At 40.7% G+C, this 24,957-nt stretch overlaps 1 protein-coding gene and 1 pseudogene across 1 annotated transcript; one reads left to right on the forward strand and one right to left on the reverse strand.

The window, feature by feature from the left end:
- Positions 1 to 1,430: 1,430 nt before the first annotated feature.
- LOC147003739 (NACHT, LRR and PYD domains-containing protein 2-like) lies at positions 1,431 to 16,997 on the forward strand. Its single transcript, XM_085841086.1, has 5 exons — positions 1,431 to 1,710; positions 3,656 to 3,700; positions 8,859 to 8,918; positions 12,892 to 14,494; positions 16,823 to 16,997. Exons 1-5 carry the CDS (start codon positions 1,431 to 1,433, stop codon positions 16,995 to 16,997), a joined length of 2,163 nt encoding a protein of 720 aa, XP_085697212.1.
- Positions 16,998 to 18,013: 1,016 nt separating this feature from the next.
- On the reverse strand, positions 18,014 to 18,511 carry LOC147003740 (galectin-like protein 2 pseudogene; annotated as a pseudogene).
- Between the last annotated feature and the right edge of the window lie 6,446 nt (positions 18,512 to 24,957).

A 24,957-nucleotide genomic window follows, 5' to 3' on the forward strand; every position in this document is an offset into this window, starting at 1 on the left:
TCTGTTTTCCAACTGTAGGATTCTGTCTGTATTTTCCCAATATGTAGGTTGCCATTTTGTCCTATTGACAGTGTCCTTTGCCTTTTCAAATTCATGAGGTCCCATTAACATCTGTTGATCTCCTATTTCCATTTTCATATTGTAAATAGTTTTATTCATTTCCTTCACATATTTGTGTTTTTCATGTATTTCTTTAAGGAAAGCATTCATTTCCTCTTGAAAAGCCTCTATCATCTGTATGAACTTGGATTTAAGGTCAAATTCTTGTGTTTCATCTGTTAGGTTATTCAGGAAACAATAATAAATACTTGAAATATTCTTGCCAAAAAATTACTTGACATCATTGTCGTTTTCAGCACTTTGATTATAATATTTCAGTTTATATATATATATATTCAGTCACATTATCCAACATGATTAGATATCATTCTAACAATTACTTCTTAGGAGAGTGGAGGGGGGAAATGAAGTAACACAAGGTACGTATGTGCATATTTAATGTGAACAATGTAATGAACTTGGAGATAAGTATATATACCCTGAGGCCATCAGCAGAGGCTTTATCATGAGCATAATCATCCTCTCTTCTACATGAACAGTATTGAAAATCCATTTATATTGTCTATAACACTTTACCTCTCTCCTGGGTCAGTGGTAAATGAAATTACCTTGCCATTCAACTGTTGCCAAATTCTTACTTAATATTGTTACTATGTAATGCCTGCTATAGGGGATTGGTCTTGAGAGTCTTGGGCTTTTTAATAACATGTAATCCTATAAGACTGTATGATTTGTTTTGTTTCTGATCTCAATTAGAATTTTTTCTCCATGTGGTTTTGTCTATAAATATTCATACATACATTCACCTCATGTAGATTCAAAACTCTGTCTTACTGTATAGACAGCATAAGGTAAATATGTATCAGGTTGTTATGGAGACTTACACCGTGGATTTTTATCAGCTTATTTATACATTGAGCTTAAAAGTAATTGGTGATTGGTGATCTCTTAGGCACAGGAGACTGGCACTGTAGATTTTTCATGTGACTTGAGAGTCTTGCGTGTTTTCAATAGGACCAAGACTCTCAAATTAATCCCTTTAATTAAGTGAAGGAATAGAACTCTATGTGAACTTTACCATTATTAGGAATTTGCTCTTTTTTGGCCATTTGCATAATTTTATTCTTTTTTAATTAATTATTTTATTTACATCCCAAATTTTATTTCCTCCCCCCCCCCGAATTCTTCACCCCATCCCCTTTCCCCTTGAGGGGGAGGAATTTGCTGTAAAAGGGGCAGGAGACTGTGCTGATGACCCCTGCTATGGCAGAAAGGTTACCAGTATTTGAGTTAAGAAAGCTGTCTCATTGACCCTATTTTCCCCCACAGTTCTCTAGAGCTGAAATCTCAGTTCTCACCTGTGGGTCAAGATGGAACATTTTGATCCACTGGGTTTCAACCTAAAAGATGTCCTGAGAAAGCTGGACAAGACTGAGTTGAACAATTTCAAGAGAACATTAAGGAGCTGTTCTCTGCCAGATACAATGAAACAGATCAACAAGCTGACAATGGACCTGGCCAATGGAGCTCAGCTAGCAGAAATTCTCACAGACCACTGCCCCAGTGCTTGGGTAAAGAGAGTCACCGTCCAGATCTTAGAGGAAATAAACCGTGTAGATCTAGCTGAGTTAGTAGTAAAGCAAATCGAAGGTGAGCAGAAACTATTTCATACTGTGTCCTAGAAAAGAAAAATTGTCTTAAAGGGTTTTGGATATATACAAACATCAGGCATGATGGGTAGCATCTTAATTCCAGTGATAGGGAAGCTGAGGCAAGAGGATTATTTAGAGTTGTAGACCAGCCTAGACTATATGGTAAGTCACTGTCTCAAAAAAAAAAAAAACAAACAAAAAAAAAAACTGAGGAGATAAAGTGCTTGCCATGAAAACATGAATACCCGAGTCTGATCCTCAGAGGCATATCATCTTTAAAAGCCAAGCATTATAGCACACATGTAATGCCAAAAGTAGAGAGGTGGTGGAGAGAGTAGGATCCCTGGAGCTCTCTGGAAAGCCAGCCTAGCCTTCTTGCTGCTGAACTCCTAGGCAATTGGATACTCTGCCTCAGAGACTAAGGTGTTTGGTGCCTGAAGAATGACCCCTCAAGGTTATCTTTTTGCCTACACATACACACACACACACTCCACATGCTTACACACACACATACATGTGCACACAAAGACACAGGCATAGTTGCTCCCTATGTATATGAAATATGAAATGCAGAAATAGCATTGAGCTTTGCAGAGCTATTCAGAGCACAAATGCTATAGCTTCACTGAGTCTGAGGAATATCTGTCTGGGTTTTTCCCCCCTTTCAATGTCTGTTAGCATGTGAGGTAACTACCAAGAGCTCCTCCTCATGGTGTCCTTAAACTGATGCTGTTTATGTACAATTTATTCACAATCCTGTTTTTATTTTCTAAGACTCAGTTTTAGATTTGTGTGTGTACATGAACGTGTGTGTGTGTGTGTGTGTGTGTGTGTGTGTGTGTGTGTGAATATCATGTGTGTGCAGGTATCAGCAAAGGCAAGAAGCAAGAGGCAAGAACCCTTGTAGCTCAAGTTCCAGGCAGTAACAAGGTCCTCAACATGCTGGGAACCAAATTCAGATCCTGGGGAAGAGAATATGTGCTCTTAACTGCTGATCCATCTATCCCAACCATGACCTCAAATCTTTAGATATTATGAATGATGTTAACCTAGAGTATACTTTCCATTTTGTTTTTAATACTAACTTAGAATTCCTTCACCTGGTGACATGTAAATATCTGCATACATACATAGCCATACTCTCTTACAAATGGATATCTCTACCATCCTTTAGATCTGCAGCCTAGCCTACTTTCTGTTGAGCTCCTGGCTAAGAGGAGATTCTGCCTCAGAAACTAAGGCATATGGTGCCACCAGTATCACTAATGGGAGCATTCTCTCATCTTTAGTGGCATCCCTTGTTCCCTCCTGTCACTTCCAAATACCTGTACCCGACAGCAGCACACTACCTCCCTCAACTTGTAACTTTCAAATGGCTGTAGACATGGTCAGATGTCTATAATGAGATGAAATCTCCTGCAATGGAGACCCTTTGTTTTATGCTTATTCTTGGAGATGTCCTAAAAAACTTAAGGTACACTGGCATATAGGATGTGTGATTGGGGATAAATAATAAAATATTAGTGTAGGGCTTCACCTAAGCATGAAAACTGAGAGCTTTATAGCTCATCTTCAAGATGGAAGTAGAGAAAGAGCAAGACTGGGCCTGATGCCAATTTTGAAACCTCAAAACCCACCCCACCCCCAGTGACACATCCTACAAATAGACCACACCTCCTAATCCTTTCTAAACAGTCCATCAGCTAATAACCAGACATTCAATACATTGAGTATACAGGGGCCATTCACATTCAAACCACCATACACATCCCTTTTCTAGAATCTATGATCATAGAACCAGACAAGAGCTCCCTCCTGTGGGGCAAGCTTCATACATTCAGAAAGCAAGGTGTTACCCACAGAAGAGTTGAGCCAGAGTGAAGACAGCTGGAATGCATCTGGGTAAACATGCAAATTTCATCTACCTTTTTTTTCCGTTTCAGAAGCAGTATTAAAAGTACCTGAGGAAAAGGTTTCTTGTAAACAAAGTAAGTTCCTTGTGGATAATTTTTATTCAAGGGAGATGTGAATGCCTTAGGATTCCTTTTTAAAATATATGAGTCTGTGTTAAAACACCAAAGGATATGAAAAGATGGCCCCTAAGGTCTGGCCTGAGTAGTGATAAGCTCCGGCAAGGTACTGTCTAATAGGAGCCAGCAGGTACATATGAGGGGGGAGAGAAGTAAGCTGTTCCTTATCCAGAGAGGTGGACTGGAACTTGGCTTTCCTTTTTCTTATTTGTTCTTTTCATTTAAAAACTTGATGTGTATAATGCATTTTTATTGTATCCACCCATATTCCCTGCCTTGCCATTTATACACTCTCCATTTTCCACACTGACTTTTTATTCTACTGTCCTCCCCCCATCCACCCCCTTCCCACAATCATTCCCCCTTCCCTATCCCTTCTCTTCTGAGTGGGTGGGGCTCCTCCTGGAAATCTCCATACCCTAGCACTCCCAAGTCTCTGCAAAGCTAGAAGCTTCCCTTCCCACTGAAGCCAGACAAGGCAGCCCAGCTAGAACAACATATCCCACAGACAGGCAACAGATTTTGGGATAGCCCCAGAGCCAGTTGTTTGGAACTCACATGAAGACCAAGCTGCACATCTGCTACATATATGCAGGGGGGCCTAGGTCCAGCCCATGTATGCTCTTTGTTTTGTGGTTTGGTCTCTTGAGTCCCAAGGGTTAGTTGACTCTGTTGGTCTTGCTGTGGAGTTCCTATACTCTTAGGGGCTACAATCCTTCCTCTCATTCTCCCATAAGAGTCTCTGAGCTCCATCTACTATTTGGCTGTGGGTGTCTACATTTGTCTGAGTCAGCTGCTGGGTGGAGCCTCTCAGAGGACAGCCATGCTAGACTCCAGTCTGCAAGTGCACACTGAAGTTCATATAATCCTTTTTAAAAACCCTTTGAGCCATCCTACTGTATGAGTAGGGGTTTAGAACTGTCTACTGGAGCATGGGTATCCTATCAGGGTTACATCTTGGTTCCGTTGTTGTTTTTACATCCCACTCACTGCGACCATCACAAAGACCCTCTCTCCCCATTCTCCCTCCCCTTCTCCGCTGAGAGTGTAACCCACCCCCTGGGTATCCCACAACCCAGGCACATCAAGTCTCTGCAGGTTTAGGCACATAACTGGTAAGTTTAACTAGCATTACTTAAAGGAGCATGGATGAGGGTCTGTTTGCAGGAACATAGGCACCTTACCAGTAGGTATATCAATGAAGAAACATTGCTCCCTCTGGATGGTATATTGACAGGCTCAATCTTATGCAGTTAACTACTTATTCTAAGACTTCAAGTGTACACCAGCCTTGTTATGCCTGGAGCACAGCATTCTCCTCCTCTCTGGCTCTTACATTCTTTTCCATCCCCTCTTCTGCAATGTTCCCTGAACTTTGGAAGAAGTGATAATGAGTGTCCATTTAAGGCTAAGCATCCATCAACCGTCATTTAGTATCAACACTTACTTATAAGTCTGCTGTTCATGACCATTCACTGACAAAATTTGACCTAGACCAAAGATCAATAAGCTATAGTAGCCTGAATGCCAAATATAGAACGGCATCATCCGTACTTCTAAAGTCCATAGGCTTAGAGTCCTTTTTAGAATATTTACACTTTCACTTTATTTGCATTTATGTGGATGACATACATGTACATGGCATGGCACATATATGGAGGTCAGAGGACAACTTGTTCATCTTAGTTCTAAACTCCCATTGTCCATGATATCACTACTGTATCCTGCTGCAGTCATCAGACTTGGTAGCAAATGTCTACCTGCTCATCTATCTTGTGCTCCCAATTTTTGTATTCCTAAGTGGTAGAATAAAAGGGAAATGTTGCACTGCCACTCTCAAAATCATGAGGAGTTTGAACTTCTGTGTCCGTAACAAGCTTTTATATGAAACTTCTTAATTTTTTACTTCATTGAGACAGGTTCTCACCATATAGCTCAGGCTGACTCTGAACTCAAAATCCTTCCATCACAGCCTACCCAGTGCTGACATTATGGCCATGTGCCTCTGTGCCCTTGCCATCAAATAGATTTTGTATGAATACAGATGCCTATTTGCTTTTAATAGCTGTGGCTGCTTTACCACAGAAGTGGAAATGTGCAAGGCATATGAGTTGAAAAGCAGAAACAATTTACCGTCTGGTCCTTCAAAGGGACAACAATTAACCCTGGCCATCTTAGTTTCTTTTCTTGTGGCTAGGACAAAATATCTTGACAATGGTAACATAAGGGAAAAAGGATTCATTGGGGATCATAACTCCAGGTTACAGTCCATCGTGACAGAGAAGTTATAAAGGCGGGAACCTGAGGGAACTGGTCATATTGCACTGACAATCAAGAGCAGACACCAGAGTCTAGGACAATTGCTGAGCACTTAAGAGAATTTGCTGCTCTTCCAGAGGACCTGAGTTGGGTTTCCCCCAGCAATTCACAACTTCCTGTAATTCAAGCTCCCAAGAGTCCTATGTCCTCTTCTGAACTCCTGGGGCATATGAACACATGTGAAAGACGCTCACGCAAATACACAGACATACACATAAATGAAATCCAAAGGTAAAAGAAAGAGACTGAGGAGTGATGAGTTAACATATGCATGCCAGGGCTCAGCTTATTCTTTCCATTTTATGCAGTCCAGAATCCCCTGCGCAAGGAAGCATCATGCCACAATTACGATGGGACCTTTCCATATCAATTAACCAGAATCAAGACAATCCCTCAAGGACAGTCCCTCAACATGGACCTGGAAAGTTCTCTCCTCTGTGTTGAGTTGACAATATTAGCTATCACAAGGATTTAGGGTATCATTTTTTCCCAGTGTTTTCTTCTTGACACTGCTGGTGTACTATAAAATATTACTTGGGCTCTAAGCAGCAGTCAACTAAAAGATAATTTCAAAGGTGCCATGACCATTCCTGCCTAAGCCTAGACCATCCAACTGCTTTAAGGAAATGTGTTAGTGGATCTTATGATATCAGTTGACAGTCTCTCAGATCTTGAATTTTACAAGGTTTTAAGGAATTGTACCTGCTACAAGGTAAATGGTTAACTAGACATTCTGAGTAAACAATCACCAGACAATAAATTCGTTAAATACTCAGTTGAGAAAGTTTGAGTTTATTCAAGGGACTCAATGATTTAATAAACAACTACCCGTGTGATGGTTAGATCCACATGAAGCCATACATCACCACCCACATTTGAACCCAAGAACTTATTCATAAGATAAATAAGTCTGTTCTGTTTTAAAAGTCTTCTTGTATAGGCCAGTAAGTACCTCAAACTTGGAACCCTCCTACTTCTATCTCATTAAGTTCTGGACATCCAAGAATGTATGTATGCTTGATTTGAGTTTGGCTCTTTAAGATTTCACATCTGAGATCATATGGTGCCTGCCTCTCTCTGCCTGACTCCTTTTACTTAGTATAATTTTAGTTTTTATTATTTATAAATTTAGTTTTTATTGTTTAATTATATTTTACTTGTGTGTGTTCACAGATAAGCATTCTCATCTGTGGTTGTATGTGTGTATACCCATGCACCTGGAAGCCTGAGGAGGATACAGGGCACTCTCTGCTTTATTCCCTTGAGATAGCTTGGAGCTAGGCACCTATGAACTAGCAAGCTGCTCTAGCCCTCTTGTCTCTGCCTCCCACTATACTGGAATTACAAGTGTTCATGGCTAAGGCCAGGTTTTTACATGGATGCTGGAGGTTTGAAGTCTGTTCTTTATGCTTGCACAAGAGTTCTTACCCATTAACTTACCTCCTCACCTCCTTATAAACTTTCCATTATTTCCATTCCCCCATTTCAGAGATCCTAATGTTTAGACTTGCTGGCTGGCTGGCCATTGTCTCAGCATATGTGCAATTATATGTGCTGTTCCCTGGTAAAAGTCAACCTGGTTTCTAGTTAGGCAGTTATCTAGTTCTCTCCTGAAATCTTGCTGTTGAAAGCTTTCATGGGGGAATCCTCCCTGAATTCCAGATGCTTGTAACCAATTACCTCCTGGATATTTTTCCAAAAGTTTTCTAGATTCTACTCTTTAACATGTGTGTGTGTGTGTGTGTGTGTGTGTGTGTGTGTGTGTGTGGTGGGGTATTGCAATTGTGCTGCATATTGTGTGTGCACCTGTTATAAGTAGTGCTCATTGTGTTTTGTGAGCTGGTGTGTGCATGCTTGTGTATTCATGAGCACACATGTACACTCATGTGCTCATATGTGTATGTAGGTGTGTGTGTGTGTGTGTGCAGGTGACTTCAGGCTTGTGCATGTCAAAGCCACATCTGGTGGTAAAAGGACAACAGCAGGTGTTTGTCCATTCTTTCCTTTCACCTTGTGCTAGGTAGGCTTCTTTTGTTCTTTACTGCTGTGCTACAGGATAGGTAATTCATTAACTCCCAGGGATTCTCCTTTCTCCACCTCCCATTTCACAAGAGCACTGGGGTTACAGATGTTCACTACTGTGTCCAGCTTTCTGTGAGCTTCTGAGTATCCAAGCTGAGACCCTCACACCTGGTCAGCAAGTGTTCTACCCATCTAGCCTTCTCTCCAGATCCATAACTCATCCATTTATGATCCAAGGTTTAGCTTCCAATCCTTCTTTGAGATACTACTCTATTTCTGTGCTTATTCATCCCAGACTCCAGGAAGTTTCCTGCAGAAATCTTGCTAGTGCTTTTAGGAATGTCCTTATGTATTTCTCTTCCTCATACTACAGAACATCACATGCTGTGTGACACTCTGGTCAGGATGGTGCTTCCAAAAGAGATGATAGGAGTGAAAAGTACCATCATATGATGACAAAGATATTTTAGCATAGCAGTGCACAGAGTATCTCATGTTAGGGATGGTTCTGGCATAAGTAAACCTATCATACTACTAATAGAATTAAAGTATAGAATATACAGTTTTATAGTGCCATGGCAATGGTAATTTATCATACCATTCATTTTATTCATACAGTATATGCCTTCTAACTAGAAAGGTGTCTGTATGCATACAAGCCCATGTGTACAGAAGTGTGCATGTGGAGTGGTATGTGATTTTAATCATGCGAATGCCCAAATATGCATAGATCATGGACTCATACAGTGGCAAATGAAAGATGTCTCTCTTTTAGGAGAACCCTCAGGGACACTACCCTCCCCATGGAATTTTGTTCAAGGAGCTCAAAGGCCAGGTTAGTATTACAACATTCACTGGTACTGTAAGCTAAGCAAAGCCTACGTCCTCCTTCCACACTTCTTCTGAAAACTACAATTTGTCTCCTGCTGCTTCTACCATTTTATTTTGATAATGTCAGAATGAGCATTGTTCCTACATTACACCAGCCCATCCATCCCTCTCCACTTCGAACTCCTCCATTTTCCCCTCCCCTCTCTAGTTCCTAATCTTTTTTTATTATTTTTAAGATTCCCAGTTCAAAATAAACAATTATTCATTTTTATATTTTTATTCTCTCATACCACACATTCCCAACTGCAGCATTCCCTCCCTATGCTTAGCCCAGTTCCTCTCTAGTTTTCCTTCCCTTCAAATCCCACAATCAGCCCTATCTAAACAACCACAGCATGTAGGCAGAGAACCTAGTACAGACCCCTGCAGGCTCTGGGATTGTTGCTTCAGTATCTGTGAGCTCCTATGAGGCCTACTTAGCTGATTCTGTGGTCCATGTTTTCCAGGTATTCTTCATCCCAGGCTCCTACAATCCTCCTTCTCCTATTCCATAGGGTTCCCAAAGCTCTGCCTTTGGTTGTGGGTCTCTGCATCCATTCACATTAACTGCCAGAGGAAGCCTCTCTGATGTCAACTGGGCTGTGCACTAATGTATGAGTTTGGGAATAATTTTATTAAACATTTTTTGTGAGGAGGAGGGGTTCGTCAGTCGTTTTTAGTCTTGTTACAGGAAATATTTTAAAAAGGCACCATCATGCATTATCACTAGCTACTCACTGTCCCCAGCAACCTTGCTGCCTCCATGGCTAACCCTATGCAATGCCTTTCTACTTCAATCTCCTCAGGGTTTTCCATGGTTGCCCATCTCATGGTTCTCTTGCTGTGGATTCTGCTCACATTTCCAGCCCTGGTAAAATCAAAACTCTAGAGACTTGTAATTTATCAGTCAGATTTATACTAGTAAATTCTCAACCCACAAAATGCCCACACAATGAACTCAAAACTCAGTTAATATAAACACAGGCTACACACCTAGATAGGGAAAGCACACCCTACTTATAATTTAATCATCTACTTAAGAAATCCCCAATACTTATGGCTCCCAGAACTGTGTGGTTCCTCTTCCTCTCCTATAGGTTCCATCTTGTCTCTTTCTCTCCTTTCCTCCTTCTCTCCCTCTACTCTCTGTACTCATCTCTAAAATTCTCAGCCCACCTTCCTTTTCCACTGCCCAATCACAGGCTTTCACCTTATCTTGTACCAGTCCTCACCTGCATATAGACAGCAATCCACATAGTCTTTTCCTAGGTCTCTGAGCCATTCAGCTTCCAATTCCTGACCATCCAGGCAGTGTCAGTCATGGGCTCCTTCTCATGGCTTGGCCCTCATATTAGACCAATGATTGGCCATTCCCACAATCTCTGAGCCACCATTGCCTCAGCACATCTTGCTGGTAGAACAGGTGTGGGTTGGAGGTTTTGTGGTTGAGTTGGTGTTGGTCCCACAACTGGGAGCCCTCCCAAGTTACCAAAGATGGCCAGTTCAGGCTCTGTATCCTCTATTACTAGGAGACCTCACTATTGTAATACTCTTAGATTCCAGGGAGTTTCTGCTGCAATAGGTTTCCACACAGCCTCCTAAATGCCCCCTTATTCCAGTCAATCTTCTCCCAGGACTCTTTACCCTCTGCCCCTCCCTCCTTGATCTGATTCCTCCCCATCCCCACCCACCCACTGACAGGACACTTGAAAAATCTATTTCCCCTTCCCAGAAAGATCTGTGTCTTGTTTAGAGCCCTCCTTGTTAATACTTAGTCTCTCTCGGACTGTAGATTGTAGTATGATCTTCTTTGACAGCTAATATTCACTTATTTTTTTTTAATTTTTAATATTTTTATTACATATTTTCCTCAATTACATTTCCAATGCTATCCCAAAAGTCCCCCATAGCGCCCGCCACTTCCCTACCCACCCATTCCCATTCTTTTGGCCCTGGCATTCCCCTATATTGGGGCATATAAAGTTTGCAAGTCCAATATTCACTTATAAGTGATGACATATCGTGTTTATCTTTCTGGGCCAGGGATGTTATTTTTTTATCTTAGCAACACACCATGTATAAATATAATTCATTTTCTTTATTTAAGTTCTTTGGTTAAGAAACATGTAGGTTGTTTCTGGTTTCTGGCTGTTAGGAATAAAGCTACAATGAACATAGTTGAGTAAGTACCTTGTAGTAAGATGGAGTGACCTCTGGGTGGGTATAAGCCCAGGAGTGATATAACTGGGTCTTGAAGTAGAAGTACTCCAAATTTTATGAGTAACTATCACATTGATCTCCATATTGGTTCAACAAGTTTGTACTCCCACCAGTAATAGTGGAGTGCTTCCCTTGCTCCACATCCTCACCAACATAAGCTATTGTGTTTTATTGATCTTAGCCATTCTGACAGGTGTAAAATGGGATCTCAAAGTAATTTTGATTTGCATTTCTCTGGTTGCTAATGATGGTGAACATTGGTTTAAGTGTTTCTTGGCCACTGGAGATTCCTCTATTGAGAATTCTCTGTTTAGCTCTGTACTCTATTTAAATCGAATTATTTGGTTTGTTGCTGTTTAGTTTCTTGAGTTATTTATATACTTTGTATATTAGCTCTCTGTCTTATGTGGGGTTGGTGAAAAGAATGTGTCTGTGCTATCAGTTATCTAGTCGTCTCCTATGCCAATACCCTCAAGGCTCTTCTCTATTTTCAATTCTGTCAGGTTCAAAGTGTCTGTCCCTTCTTCCCCTTCACCTCTGAGAAGAAGGTGTAGTTTAGAGACATGAATAACTACTTGTACTTCCTTAGGGCTATAGGTCTATTTAAATTGTTTATTTGATCTTGATTTAATTTTGGTAAATGGTATCTGTCATTTTCTTTTAGATTTTCCAATTTTGTATCATACAGATTTTTAAAGGAAGCCCTGATGATTCTTTGGATTTTCCCAGTGTCTGTTATGTCCTCCCTGTCATTTCTGACTTTGATGATTTAGATATTCTCTCTCTGCCTTTTAGTTAGTTTGGATAAGGATTGTCTATCTTGGTTTTGTTGTTGTTGTTGTTTATTTTTCCTCATTTCATTGATATTCTCTCTCTCTCTCTCTCTCTCTCTCTCTCTCTCTCTCTCTCTCTCTCTCTCTCTCTCTCTCTCTCTCTCTCTCTCGACAGGGTTCCTCTGTGTAGCCTTGGCTGACCTGAAACTCACTCTATAGGCTTGGCTAGCCTCACACTCAAAGTACTTATCTAAATCCACATCTTGAACTCTTCTCTAACAGTTTCAGAGTTTTGTATTGTCTATCTCTAATAACAATTTTTAATAATTTCATTATTCCTTTGAGAATTTCATAGACTTCATTTTGATCCTATTCACCATCCTTACCCAACCTGCTCCCAGATCCTTCCCAGATCCTCTATGAAAATTTGAATAGAATAACAAGAGAATTTAAGCATTCTAAACAAAGAAGTTACTTTTCCATAGTAGAAAGCAATTTTCCCTAATTTTCGTTACCTTGGGCTAAAATAAAAAGGAGCTAGTGAGATGATTCAGCAGTAAGAAAAGCATGCTGTTCTTGCAAAAGAGCTGAGTTTGGATCCAAGAAGTCCCTATCAGGCCACTCTCAACCACTTGTTAATTCCACTCCAGGGAATCTAATGCCCTCCTCTGGCATCTATGGGCACTGCACTCATATGTCCATATCTGCACACACTCATAGGCCCACACTGAAAGCTTTCTAAACGTTTTTTAATGGGACTCTTTAAAAAAAAAACATTTGCATCAAAATATATGATGTCCCCATCATATCTTGCTGAAATAAACTTGGATTGAAGTTGCTCTTAAAGAGCTGTGTTCTTCGTTTCCCTTTTCTACTTTATACAAGATAATTTTTCACAATAACCAACTATGTTCTGTCTATCCTCCCCCCTCATTGGTGGTCAAGAGGACAAGCAAAAAGAGGAATGGAAGATTAGATACACAGCTAAATGGAAGAAGAACTTCTGGCCTAAATGCAATAAAGAAATCTATGTGGCTACCGAGAGCTACAGGACACTCCTGGCATTGTGTAACCCAAAGATAAAAACCCCATTTGCTCATGCAATTGTGCTGCATGGCCCTCCAGGCTCTGGGAAAACCACAATGGCAAAGCAGCTAATGTTAGAATGGTCAGAGAGTAAGCAGGCCCAGATTTTCTCATGTGCCTTCTACATCAGCTGCAGGGAAGTAAATAATACTAAACCTTGCACTTTTGCTCACCTCCTCTCCATGGACAATCCCTCCTGGAGGGACTGTGTGATGCGAGATCTAGTCCTGGGAAAGGAATTCTTATTTGTGGTGGATGGTTTTGATGAACTGGCATTCCCAGCAGGAGCTTTGATCCGTGACCTCTGTGGTGACTGGAACACAGTGAAGCCTGTAGAGGTCTTACTGGGCAGTTTGCTGAAGAGGAAGATGGCACCTCATGCCACCCTGCTAGTAACCACAAGGACACAGTCTTTGCACCAAATCTTTGTCATGATGGATCAGCCACTACTAGTAGAAACTCTAGGCTTCTTGGAGCAAGAAAAGCAGGAGTACTTTCAGAAATACTTTGAAGATGAGGAGGTTGAGGAGGACGATAAAGGTGAGGGAAAGGCACTGAGAGCTCTCAAGGAAGTGAAACGCAATGCTGATCTCTACCAAATGGCCTCACTTCCTACTGCATGTGGGATATTCTGCCTCTGTCTGGAGTTAAGGATGAAGAAGGGGGAAGACCTGGCTCTGACATGTCAGACCTACACCTCTATGTTCCTTAACTTCCTCTGCGAAGTCTTCTCACCAGAAACCTGTGAGGGCCATCTCAATAAGGAATTACAAATCTTATTCAAGAAAATATGTATCCTGGCTGCCAAAAGTCTCTCGGAACAGGTGCCCATACTCTGTGAAGAAGACTTCTTGAAATTAAAAATGAACCTAAACAATTTGCATCCCATAGTGTGCAGGCACATCCTCTTTAAGGACAGTTCCAGTACACACTGTCTCTCTTTCATCTGCCTCAGTATACAGCAGCTCCTGGCTGCAATAATATTTGTTCAGGAGCTTGGACAGGAAAGCAAGAATGTCTCTAAATATAGTATACAGAACATGCTTTCGAGGGAAGCAAGATTAAAAAACCCTGACCTGTCTGGACTGCTGCCATTTGTATTTGGCCTCCTGAATGAGACTCATATTCAAGAGTTGAAGACCATTTTTGGCTGCCAAATATCAACTGAGGTCAAGAGAAAATTCCTGGAGTGTGAGTCAGGGGAAACTAAACCCTTACTATTACTGATGAATATGCAAGAAATCTTGTCCTGTCTCTATGAATCTCAGGAGGAGGAGTTTGTGAAGGAAGCCATGATCCTCTTTGAGGACATCTCCTTGCATTTGAAAACCAGCACTGACCTCATTCATGCTTCATTCAGCCTCAAGAACTCTCAGAACCTGAAGACAATGTCCCTGAAAGTAGAAAAGGCGGTCTTTCCAGAGAATGTTGCTGCACTAGAGTCCACAGCTAAGCATCAAAGGTAAGAACCCTACTTCCTTGCATACTTCTTAATAGTACTTCTATCCTCCAACTCATCCCTTGTATATTTAATAAGAGGCTGAAGTCTCTCATTCTCTATAGGTCAGGGTAGGACATTTTGTACCTGTTCAACTTCCTTCCTAATTAATAATAAAAGTGAAAATGATGATATAATTAAGGACGCCAGCCTGAGAGTCAAGCATCTTAGGTCCTATGGTCTCCTCTCCTCTGGTTAGCATTTGTTTGATTGCTTTCCCTACAGCATTTGCATACAGAGTGGATGCTCCTGACTGTATCCTTCCTCTCTCTGCCCACCTTTCTGCTGAAACCCTGTTATTCATGGGTCTCCTCATTCCACTTTTACATCACATATGTTTTTATTACACTTGTTTATTAAGTATGTGTGTGCAAAAGTCAGAGGATAGCTTATGAAAACCAGTTTTCTCCTTGAGTCTCATGTATCCTAGACATTGGATTCATCAGGCTGGGCAGCAAGCACCTTTCCCCAGTGAATCATCTTGCCTGTCCTCACATTCTATGTGCTCTGTTAAAGCCTTTTTTGCTTTGTGAAATGAGATTTTATTAACTATGTTCCACTTGAAGGCCTTGCTCTGTATTACTTTCAAATATAAAAACTATTTGCCATATTCACCAGTGAGATCAAACACAACTCCTAATGAATATTCCACATGGATACTACCATTGAGCTAAAGCATCAGGTCTCTGAACACTATTCTCTAAATAATCCTTAAAGCATTTTTTTGTTTTACCCACTTATAGATGCTTCTCTACTTTTCCTAAATGTCCAACATCATTAGCCATTATTAAAATGAAAATTAAATGTATTTTGAGGGCCTGGAGAGACAGCTCAGCAATACGAGCACTTGCTGGTCAGCCAGAGGAACTAGTTTCAATTCCCAGAACCTTCATGGTGATTTACAACTGTCTGAAAGTCCAGCTTCAGGGACTAGAGTACCCACTTCTTGCCCACATGTATGCAGGCATTCATGCAGGCAAAAGCTCACACACATAAATCATAAATTTTCAAATTCATAGTCCTCCCCTAGCAATCCCCAGCTTTGTACTTTTCTCAACCTCAAGCAGTTTCAATAAGAATATTTGTCTTTTTAAAATTGCTGTTTATGAGAGAATGTTAACTAATTGTCCATCTGGTTTAGCTTACTTTGCTTTATACAATGTCCTTTGTGTTGTTGCAAATGACTAAATATTATTGTTCTGTAAAGAAAAATGAAATCATAACAGTTCCAGGAACACGAATAACATTACAAATTACTAACCAAAGAAGACAGATTCAGAGCTAAATACCGTGTTCTCTCTCAAACAGATTCTAGATTTTAATGTTTATATATATATATATATATATATATATATATATATATATATATATGGAAGGTTAGGTTATGAAATTACTCAAGGCTGTACTGATTAATTTTCTGTGATATAAATGTAAAACTAGAGTCATCTGAGAGAAGAAAGCATCAGTTGAGAAACTGGCTTGTAAGCAAGTCTGTGGGATATTTTTTTGATTGATATTGATATGGGAGGGACCAGCCTACTGTGGGTGGTTTTATTCTTAGGCTGGTGTTCCTGGAGGGGGGCATATTAGAAGATAGATTGAGCAAGCCAGTAATCAGCATTCCTCCATGGCCTGTACTTCAGTTCCTCAGTCATGAATTTTGATCAGGAAGAAAAAGGCAAAATAAAACCTTTAACTCCACAAGTTGCTTTTGGTTATGATATTTAATCACAGCAACACAGAATCAAAGTAGACCAAAGGCCATGATATGGGAAGATTCCTTTAAGAGAAAAAAAGGACTGCAGATAATAGAATATATTGCCTGAAAACATAAGTGGATCAGAATAAAGCAGGCAGGTGAGTCGAGGTAAACCAGAAAGAACAAAGTACACAGGGAAATGTCGAAGCAACAACCCATCTGGATGCTGATACAATAGACAAATTTCAAAAGCTTTTTTGGAAACTATGAAGATGGCTTAGTCCTTAAAGCTCAGTCCTTAGATCACTTACAGTGAGGCAAGTGCAAAGACCTGACTTTAGGTCCTCAGAACCCACACAAAAACACAAGGTCATGAATGCCTATAACCTCCATAACAGAAAGATGGAAGGTGGAGACATGCAGGTCCCTGGAAGCTTAAATGTCTGATGGCCTTGCCTCCTTGGTGCAATTGCAAACCAGCGAGAGATTCTGCCTCAAGTAAAAAAGGTAGAAGGTGCTAGAAGATTCACGGGAGCATGCAAGCACACATGAATATACAGAGAAATAAAAATTGGCCTCTTTGTTTTTTGTAGGTCCCCGGATGAACAACGCATGCTAACTTTCTGGACAGACTTTTGTGACACATTTAATTCAAATGAGAAACTGGTCTTTCTAGACATTCACGAAAGCTTCCTCAACAGCTCTGCACTGGAGATTCTTTGTGAAAAGCTGCCCTCTGCTTCCTGTTGTCTCCAGAAAGTGATGTAAGTAGGAGCTGATCTCTAGAGGAGAACCCCTGACCGTACAACCAAAGCACTCACAATTATAGAGTAATGGGAAAATCCTCAAACTCATATCCCAGACTCAAACCAGGTATCCAAGACATAGTATGTAAATCTAAGGAGTAGTTAGCCTTAAGGAAGCCAATACTGTGCTCATTCACAGGAAGGAGAAAAAGCAATGCAAACAAAAGTTCCCATCATCGACAAGAACTTTAGGCTTTTATTGAAGTGTTGCAAAAATTTCCCCAAAAGCATCTATAGCAATTTATGTTAAGAAGCCAAAGTTGAGGGGTAAGGAGAATATACTCAAATTCTTTAAGGGAAAATCCACTTATTTTATGGTTGTTTTGCATAAATTTTCCCCTGCAACCTAAGTTCATAATTTGTAGACATTGCTCATTCTCTGATACATTAATACATATACTAAATATAAATAAATTAATCAAGAATGCTTAGAAATCCAAGTTAACAGGATGCTGTGCCAAAAAAAAAAACCAAAAACAAAAACCAAAACAACCCCCAAGAAAGCAGAACCAAACCTTGCACAATCTACAATCTATGTAAATACCCTGACTAAAATGTCAGTGGTGCTATGCAAATCCATGTCAGTGCAGAAATGCATGGATTTGATGTACCCTTGTTGTTTTTAAGGTCTTTAGCACGTTTGTTTCTAAATATCACCTTGCTTTGAAATGATTAGTAATTGCTACCAAATCACAAATCATCACAAATCCATTTTTATTTAGTCTGAATAAAATCCAGCATAAATGTATTACTTCATTCTAAGCATAATGGCTCTGTGTCTTTCTTGCCAGCTTTCTTCTTCTGGGCAAACCACAGATGAAATTGTCATTCCAGACTTAAACTGCACAGAAAGAGACGGTGAAGTCTGTCTTTGTTTTTGTTTTCTTTTTAAGTCTCCAGATCTAGCTAGGACACCTCTTTCAGACATGTAGTTGTGGCACCTGATTGGTCATATTTGAAATAGAAGTGCTTTAAACATCAGCCAAGTTTGGTAATCTGGAGGTCCCCACTGATCTTTATGGTGTCAATTGCAGGTAATGTTTGAATACGATGATATAAATCAAAAAGGTGGTGTCCATCCACCAACACTCTGAAACACGGTTGCTGGCAAAGAATCTCTATCCTGAACGGCTGGCCTGGGACGAATGGAAAGTAAGGGAATGCCAAATTCTCTTCGTCTCTTTCTCCTGAGATACAAGAGTTTCTAAAGTCCTGCCGGTTTGTAAACACAACTTTGAGTTCAATCGCCACATCGGCAGGAGGATCTTCAGAGTCACCACAGGTCAAGCTGATGCCAAAGCTTTTGGGGTTGTGATCTACGATGCCCATCACTAATACCTTCTTTCCTGGTCTCATGCCACCTTTAATATGCCCACGGAAGTACACGCCAGCTTGAACTGGAGAACCCAGGGAGTTGTTTAAGTGCCCATGATCAAGTTTCACCACGACATCACTGTTGGCTCCCAACCCCGCCATGTTCCTGCAACAAGCATCAGGGACCTAAAAAACATTCTTATTAATCCATGTTAGTTATTCGCCCACCCCAGCAATCCTCCACATAATCCTCCTGACCGTCTCCTCACATAAGCCTCTTTCCCATGATTCCCTCTTTATCTTTCTGCCTGTCCCCCCCAAAGGACCCTTAATGGTTTTCCATTCCCAGGTCCTCTGAGTTAAACATAGACCTGAAAATGTGATGGGAGGTAGTGTACAAGGGAGAACTCGGCTGTTTGTCCTTCTGGGTCCGGCTTACCTCACTTGATATAGTGGTTTCCATTCCTACACAGTTACCTCCAAATTTCATTTTTCATTACAGCTAATAATATTTCATTATACACAGGTACCGCATTTTTACTGTCCATTCATCCACTGATGGACATCTAATCTGTTTCTATGTCCTGCCTATTGAGAATAGAGCCACAATGAACATGGATAAGTGTGTGTTCTTGTATTAGGAAGTAGAGTCCTTTGGGTATACAGCCTACCTGTGGGTTTTTAAAAACACAGAAAAATTGAATAACTCCTGTTTTCGAACTTGGTTTGTTTTTGTTTTAATTTTATGTGCACTGATGTTTTGACTGCATGTATGTCTATGTGGGGGTAGGATCTCTGGAACTGGAGTTACAGACAGTTATTAGCTGCCATGTGGATGCTGGGAATGGAACCTGGGTCCTTTGGAAGAGTAGCCAGTGTTTTTGCTGAGCCATCTCTCCAGCCCCATCTTTTTGGTTTTTTGTTTTTTGGTTTTTTTGAGACAGGATCTTACTAGGTAGCTGTCAGTAGTCTCCCATTGGAACAGCACTGAGAGGGAGAAGAAGGCAGTTTTACAGGGAGAGCTTTACAGAGACAGACTGAAGAAAGAACAAGCTAGACACAGAAAAGGCATTAGGAGCCAGAAGATGAGAACGAGCCAGATTAGAAAAAGATTGCTAGAGCTAGTTTGAGGCCAACCAGAGCGACTTAGAGTCCAAGAGAAAATCCACATTGAATCAGTCAGTTGGGAAAGAAGATTGAGCCAGAACAGCTGAGGTGAACCAGCCAGGCAGAGATCAGAAAGAACAAGAAAGGGTAAGCTTATTTAGCAATAAGTCTCAGAGGCTGAAAACATCCTAAGCCTAGATAAGATTGTACAGAAACTAGAAGATTCCACAACTAGGCCTAGGTTAGCTGACAGAGGCAGTAAGCCATGGTGAATACAATTACATCAGAAGAATAAAAGTTAATTTTATAGATTTGCACCACTCTTTCTGCTGCCTTCCAAATTGAAAAAGAATAAAGGTCTGTCTACAACCTACACCATAGTCCAGGGATCTGATGGAAAAGACAAAATTAGTGGCTGTTTAGAGTTCTGTAAAAAACAAAAAAACAACAACAACAAAAAAAAAAAACCAAAAAACAAAAAACCATGATGACCAGGCAAAGAACAGCTGTGTGACAGGCAGACTGTTTTTCTCCTGTTTCCTAAGAGAAGGAGGTGACTCAGTGTCTGAAGGAAGAAACCCTAACCATAATTCGTTAAAGAAGCTGAGATAGAATCTAACTAGAGTTCAAATGAGCTATCATAATTTGCCCTGGAAGGAAACTCTCAGGTTTCTGCAGTGTTTTTCAAAGGTTTTGCACACTAGTCACAAGCTTCTTCATAAATAGCCACATGATAGTGATGGTCCATAGCACGTTAATTTGCATTTGCTTAGGATTTTTCTCTTGTGACACTTTACATTAAAAAAACAAACAAACAAACAAAAAACAAAAAAATCCCAAATACTCAAAAGCAAAACAAAAGCCCCTAAAAACCAAAACCAAAAAAATATCAGGCTATTTGTGAGTACCACATGCACCATGCTTGCTGAATTCTTTTTGCTTTGAAAATACTGTGTGAAGGGGCTAGAGAGATGGCTGGGCAGTTAAGAGTACTGACTGCTTATCCAGAGGACCCAGCACCTACATGACAGTCATAACAATCTGTAACACGAGTTTCAGGGGGTCTGGCACACACACACACACGTACATACACTCACGAAGGCAAAACAGCAATGCACATTAAAGAAATACCATATGGAATTCCCTGCCCAGCTTGAGTGGTTTGCAACCCCTTCACACACACACACACACACACACACACACACACACACACACATCAACCCATGCTCTTCCAAGTGCAGGCTGAAACATGGTTGCTTCTACAATTATCTTTCTTATCAGATTAAAGCCAGAGCTTTCTCCTGCACTGCTCCACTTGTCTCACACAGCAGCTGTGACTCCCTAGAATCTTATTTCTCTGTTTGTAAACAATTTCGGGTCAAAAATATGCAAATTGCTTTGTTTTCTGATCTCCTTTGAGGATCTAAAACAGTTTACTGTATAGGTGCTAAGAAGTGATCAGTGAAAGTGTTGCAGACCTGTACAAAGTAGTCCGTGAGGCGCAGTGGATCCTGAGGTTAACTGAAACCACGAGTGGGAGGTTGTCCGTTTAAAAACAAACAAACAAACCACAAAGGCAGCCAGGCAGTGGTGGTGCAGTCCTTTGATTCCAGCACTTGGGAGGCAGAGGTAGGTGGCTCTCTGAGATCGAAGCTAGCCTGATCTACAGAGTGAGTTCCAGCAAGCCAGAACTACACCAAGAAACCCTGTCTGAAAACACCTAAAACAAAACAAAACAAAACAAAAAGCACAATCGACTTCCAAAACCATATAAAACTACTTTGTAGATAGCCTCTCACTAGAGACTTGAATCTAACTGCAGATTTCTTTTTTTTTTACTTAAACTAATAAAATTTATTTTAAAATATGTCAATAAGGATTGACATTTTTAAGTCATCAAAATAATTTATAATAAATGATTCTTAAATATACATAATATCTTCTGAAACTAAAAGTAATATGCACTCAACCAGTTTTTAAAATCTATTTGGAACATTAAACATAATAGAAGTAGAAAAATAATCTCTTATGAAGTCCTCTATGAAAGGAAATTGTGCCAGGCAGGGGTGGCACAGTCCTTTAATCCCAACACTTGGGAGGCAGAAGCAGGTGGATTTCTGAATTCGAGGACAGCCAGGACAGAGTGAGTTCCAGGACAGCCAGGGCTATACAGAGAAACCCGGTCTCAAACAACTAAATAAATAAATAAATAAATAAATAAATAAATAAATAAATAAATAAGGAAATTGTGACAGGTTCCTGAATTAGACAGAAACCGTTTCATCTCCAAGGGAGAACACATAGTGCAACTGTGGCTTCATAGAATGAATTGGGTCGTGTGTCTTCTGTTTGTACTTTGTAGAATAGTCAGGAACCCAGAACAGCTGTGGTTGCCTGTGCACTATGAAGTACTGCAACTATTCAATACTGCAAGGTAGACAGAGAAGGCTCACAGGGCTTCCACTTGTAAAATAAGAAATTTCTGAGGAAATTCTGAAGAACATCTTCAGGTTCCATATCACCAATGCTGTGAGTCTCAGCTAAGATCACCCTTATTGATTCTTGGGTCCTGCACATCCTAGAGATGCCACCCTCCTCCCAACCCTGCCCCTTGTAGATTTCCATTCATTCTCATGGTCATCTGGCCATATCTTCCACCTAGCAGCTGACTCAGACAGATGCAAACACCCACAGCCAATCAGTGGATGGAGCTTAGGAACTCTTAGGAAGAAGAGTTGAGGAAGTATTGAACACCAAGAAGGGGATAGGAACTCCACAGGAAAACCAACAGAGTCAACTAACCAGGATGCTTGAGGTTCTTAGAGACTGAACAATCAACTAAAAAGAATACACAGGATGAACCTAGGCCTCCAGCACATATACCAGATATGGAGCTCTGCTTTCAGGTAGGTGCTGAACAACTGGAGCAGGAGCTATCCCAAAAGTTGTTGCCTGTCTGTGGGACATGTTCTTCTAGCTGGGCTGCCTTCTCTAGCCTCAGTAGGAGAGGATACAACTAGCTCTGCAGAGACTCAATGTGCCAGGGTTAGAGGGATACGGGGGGGGGGGCGTCTCTCACCCTTCCAGAGGAGAAAGGGGGAGAGAGGAAGAGAGAAGGGAGGGATCATAGGATGGGGTGACTGGGAGTGGAGGCATTAATCAGGATGTAAAGTGAATAAATAGAATACACACACACACACATATATATATACACATACATACATATTTGGCCTTGGTTCCTGAAAACTCTGAGGAGTATATGACAAAGATAAGGCAAATCCACCTATACTTGAGCTTGACTTAAGGTCAGTTTTGGATGTGTTGAGTCAACCACAATACTGAAAGGCACATTGCCACAGGAAGCAACAGTGTTTGAGAGTTTGGGAATTTTCACTCCCACTTCTGCTCCACAAGAAGAAGAAGGAGAAGGAGGAGGAGAAGGGGGAGGAGGAGGAGGAGGAGGAGGAGGAGGAGGAGAAGAAGAAGAAGGGCTGTCACTCAAGTAGATTGCTGGTGGTTAATGTTATACTCACCCAGGCCCACCTAAATAAGCCTTCATAAGACCTCCCCACCCCCAAAGTATGGGGCTGGAGAGATTTTCCTATTTGTAAACACGCCAAGAAAAGAGTGTCCCAAGAGACTCTGGCTGGGGAGTCTGGTGAATCTCATACTGGCCTTCCTCTGGTTGTTAGCTGTGTCCATCAAAACACTGTAATTAGTGGACAAAAGCACACTCAAGTGTTCACCTGAGTCAATCTAGCAAACTTAACTCAACTGAGCACAGGAGGGTATTGTAGAAGCCTCCAAATTACAGCCAGTTAGAAATACAGATTCCAACTTGAGACTTGTGACCAATAGTGTAAGTGAAGCAGATAACAGCTTCTCTGTTTTGCCAAAAATTCTTGTATTTTCTTTTGAAATAAAATGCTAGCAAAAAAATAACACATGCACACACACACACAAATGAAATTGCAGGAAAATTAATAGAACTATAAATACTCAGATTAACTTAATTTAGCAGTCTTATAAAGAAAATTAATGGGAATTTTTTCTCACCTGTGTTTTTTTATAACTGTATAAGCTCATGTATGTACTAGTGAGGTTAAATGAGAAGAAAAATTGTCTGGAAATAAATGAGATGGCAGTTGGTTATATGAGGTATGCACCAAGGACATCATATGCTCACATAAATGTGACTTTGTGTATAGACCTATACAAGGATAATAAATTGTTAAATAAAATTCATAAGACTCATCATGGATTCCAATCAGCCAGGCAAAAAGCAAAATGGAGTCATGCATGCTAAGATCCCAAAGGGACATGATGAAGTTGTTCACCTGACTTTGTAAAAACTCAGGACTCAAAAGAGAAGAAATATCTGAAAGGGGCCAAATTGATTTGACAGAGTAATAAGGTTCATTCTTCCTTAATTCTGCCACAGAAGGGATCACCTGGGATGTAACTCAAAGATAGCACACACCTGCCTGCCATGTAAAAGTATTGACTGCCAACACAAAAGCAAAATGTATGAACTTTCCAAAAATGCATATGGAAAACGGATAGTGTTTTAACTGAATCACTGAAAAGTTTAAGTTCAAAAGCATTGCAGAACTGAGCAAATGTCTCAGAACTAAGCTGGCATGATGAATCATGGCTTGCACTCAGGAGGCTGAGGCAAGAGGATTGCCATGAATTGGAGGCTAGCCTGAGCTACAGTGTGTGCTTAGATGAGCTTAGACTACAAAGAGAGGCCTTGTCTATAGGAACTCTCAGGTTTGGGCATGGCAGAGCACGTGTTTAATCCCAGCACTCAGGAAACATCAGCAGGTGGATCTCTGTGTGCTTGAGATCAGCCGGCTCTACACGGTGAGTTTTAGGACAGTGGGGGCTAGCATGGTGAAAGCCTCTCTCACAAATAAATCTCAGAACATTCAGAACAAGCAAAGTCTGGATCATGGAGAGCAACATTCGTTTTTTTACAAAATTTCTTCTTTAATGGCAGACTGGATCGCACTCCAGATCCTGGCTCTAAGTGATTCCTCAGAATTCCCAAACAAAATTCAGCAGCTTAATAAATAAATGGATACCTAAATAAATAAAATGAAGGGTAGATTATGACTCAGTAATAGATTGCTTGATTAACATGAGTGAAGCCCTAAGTTCCAGTCCCTATCCCCCTCTTCACCCTCCTCTCCCCCTCCCTCCCACTCTCTTCATCCCTCCTCTCTAACAGACACACACACACACACACACACACACACACACACACACAAGCCAAGACTAATTTTTTAAAGAAGGTCTCAGATTGTAGCCCAGCTGACCTTAAACTTTAAATCAGCTCACGAAATGCTGAAATTACAGGTGTGTGTTGCCACACCCAACCAGAAGTTTGCCTTAAAGGCATATGTGTGCTAGTGTGACCAGTGAGATGGGTAAGCAGGTAAAGGTGTTTGCCCTCAACCTGACAACTGAGTTCAATCCCTCATTCCCAGGACCCACAC

Source organism: Mus caroli, unplaced genomic scaffold (assembly GCF_978045245.1).
Source record: "Mus caroli unplaced genomic scaffold, Mus_caroli_1 scaffold_8, whole genome shotgun sequence".
NCBI classification, from domain to species: Eukaryota; Metazoa; Chordata; class Mammalia; order Rodentia; family Muridae; genus Mus; species Mus caroli.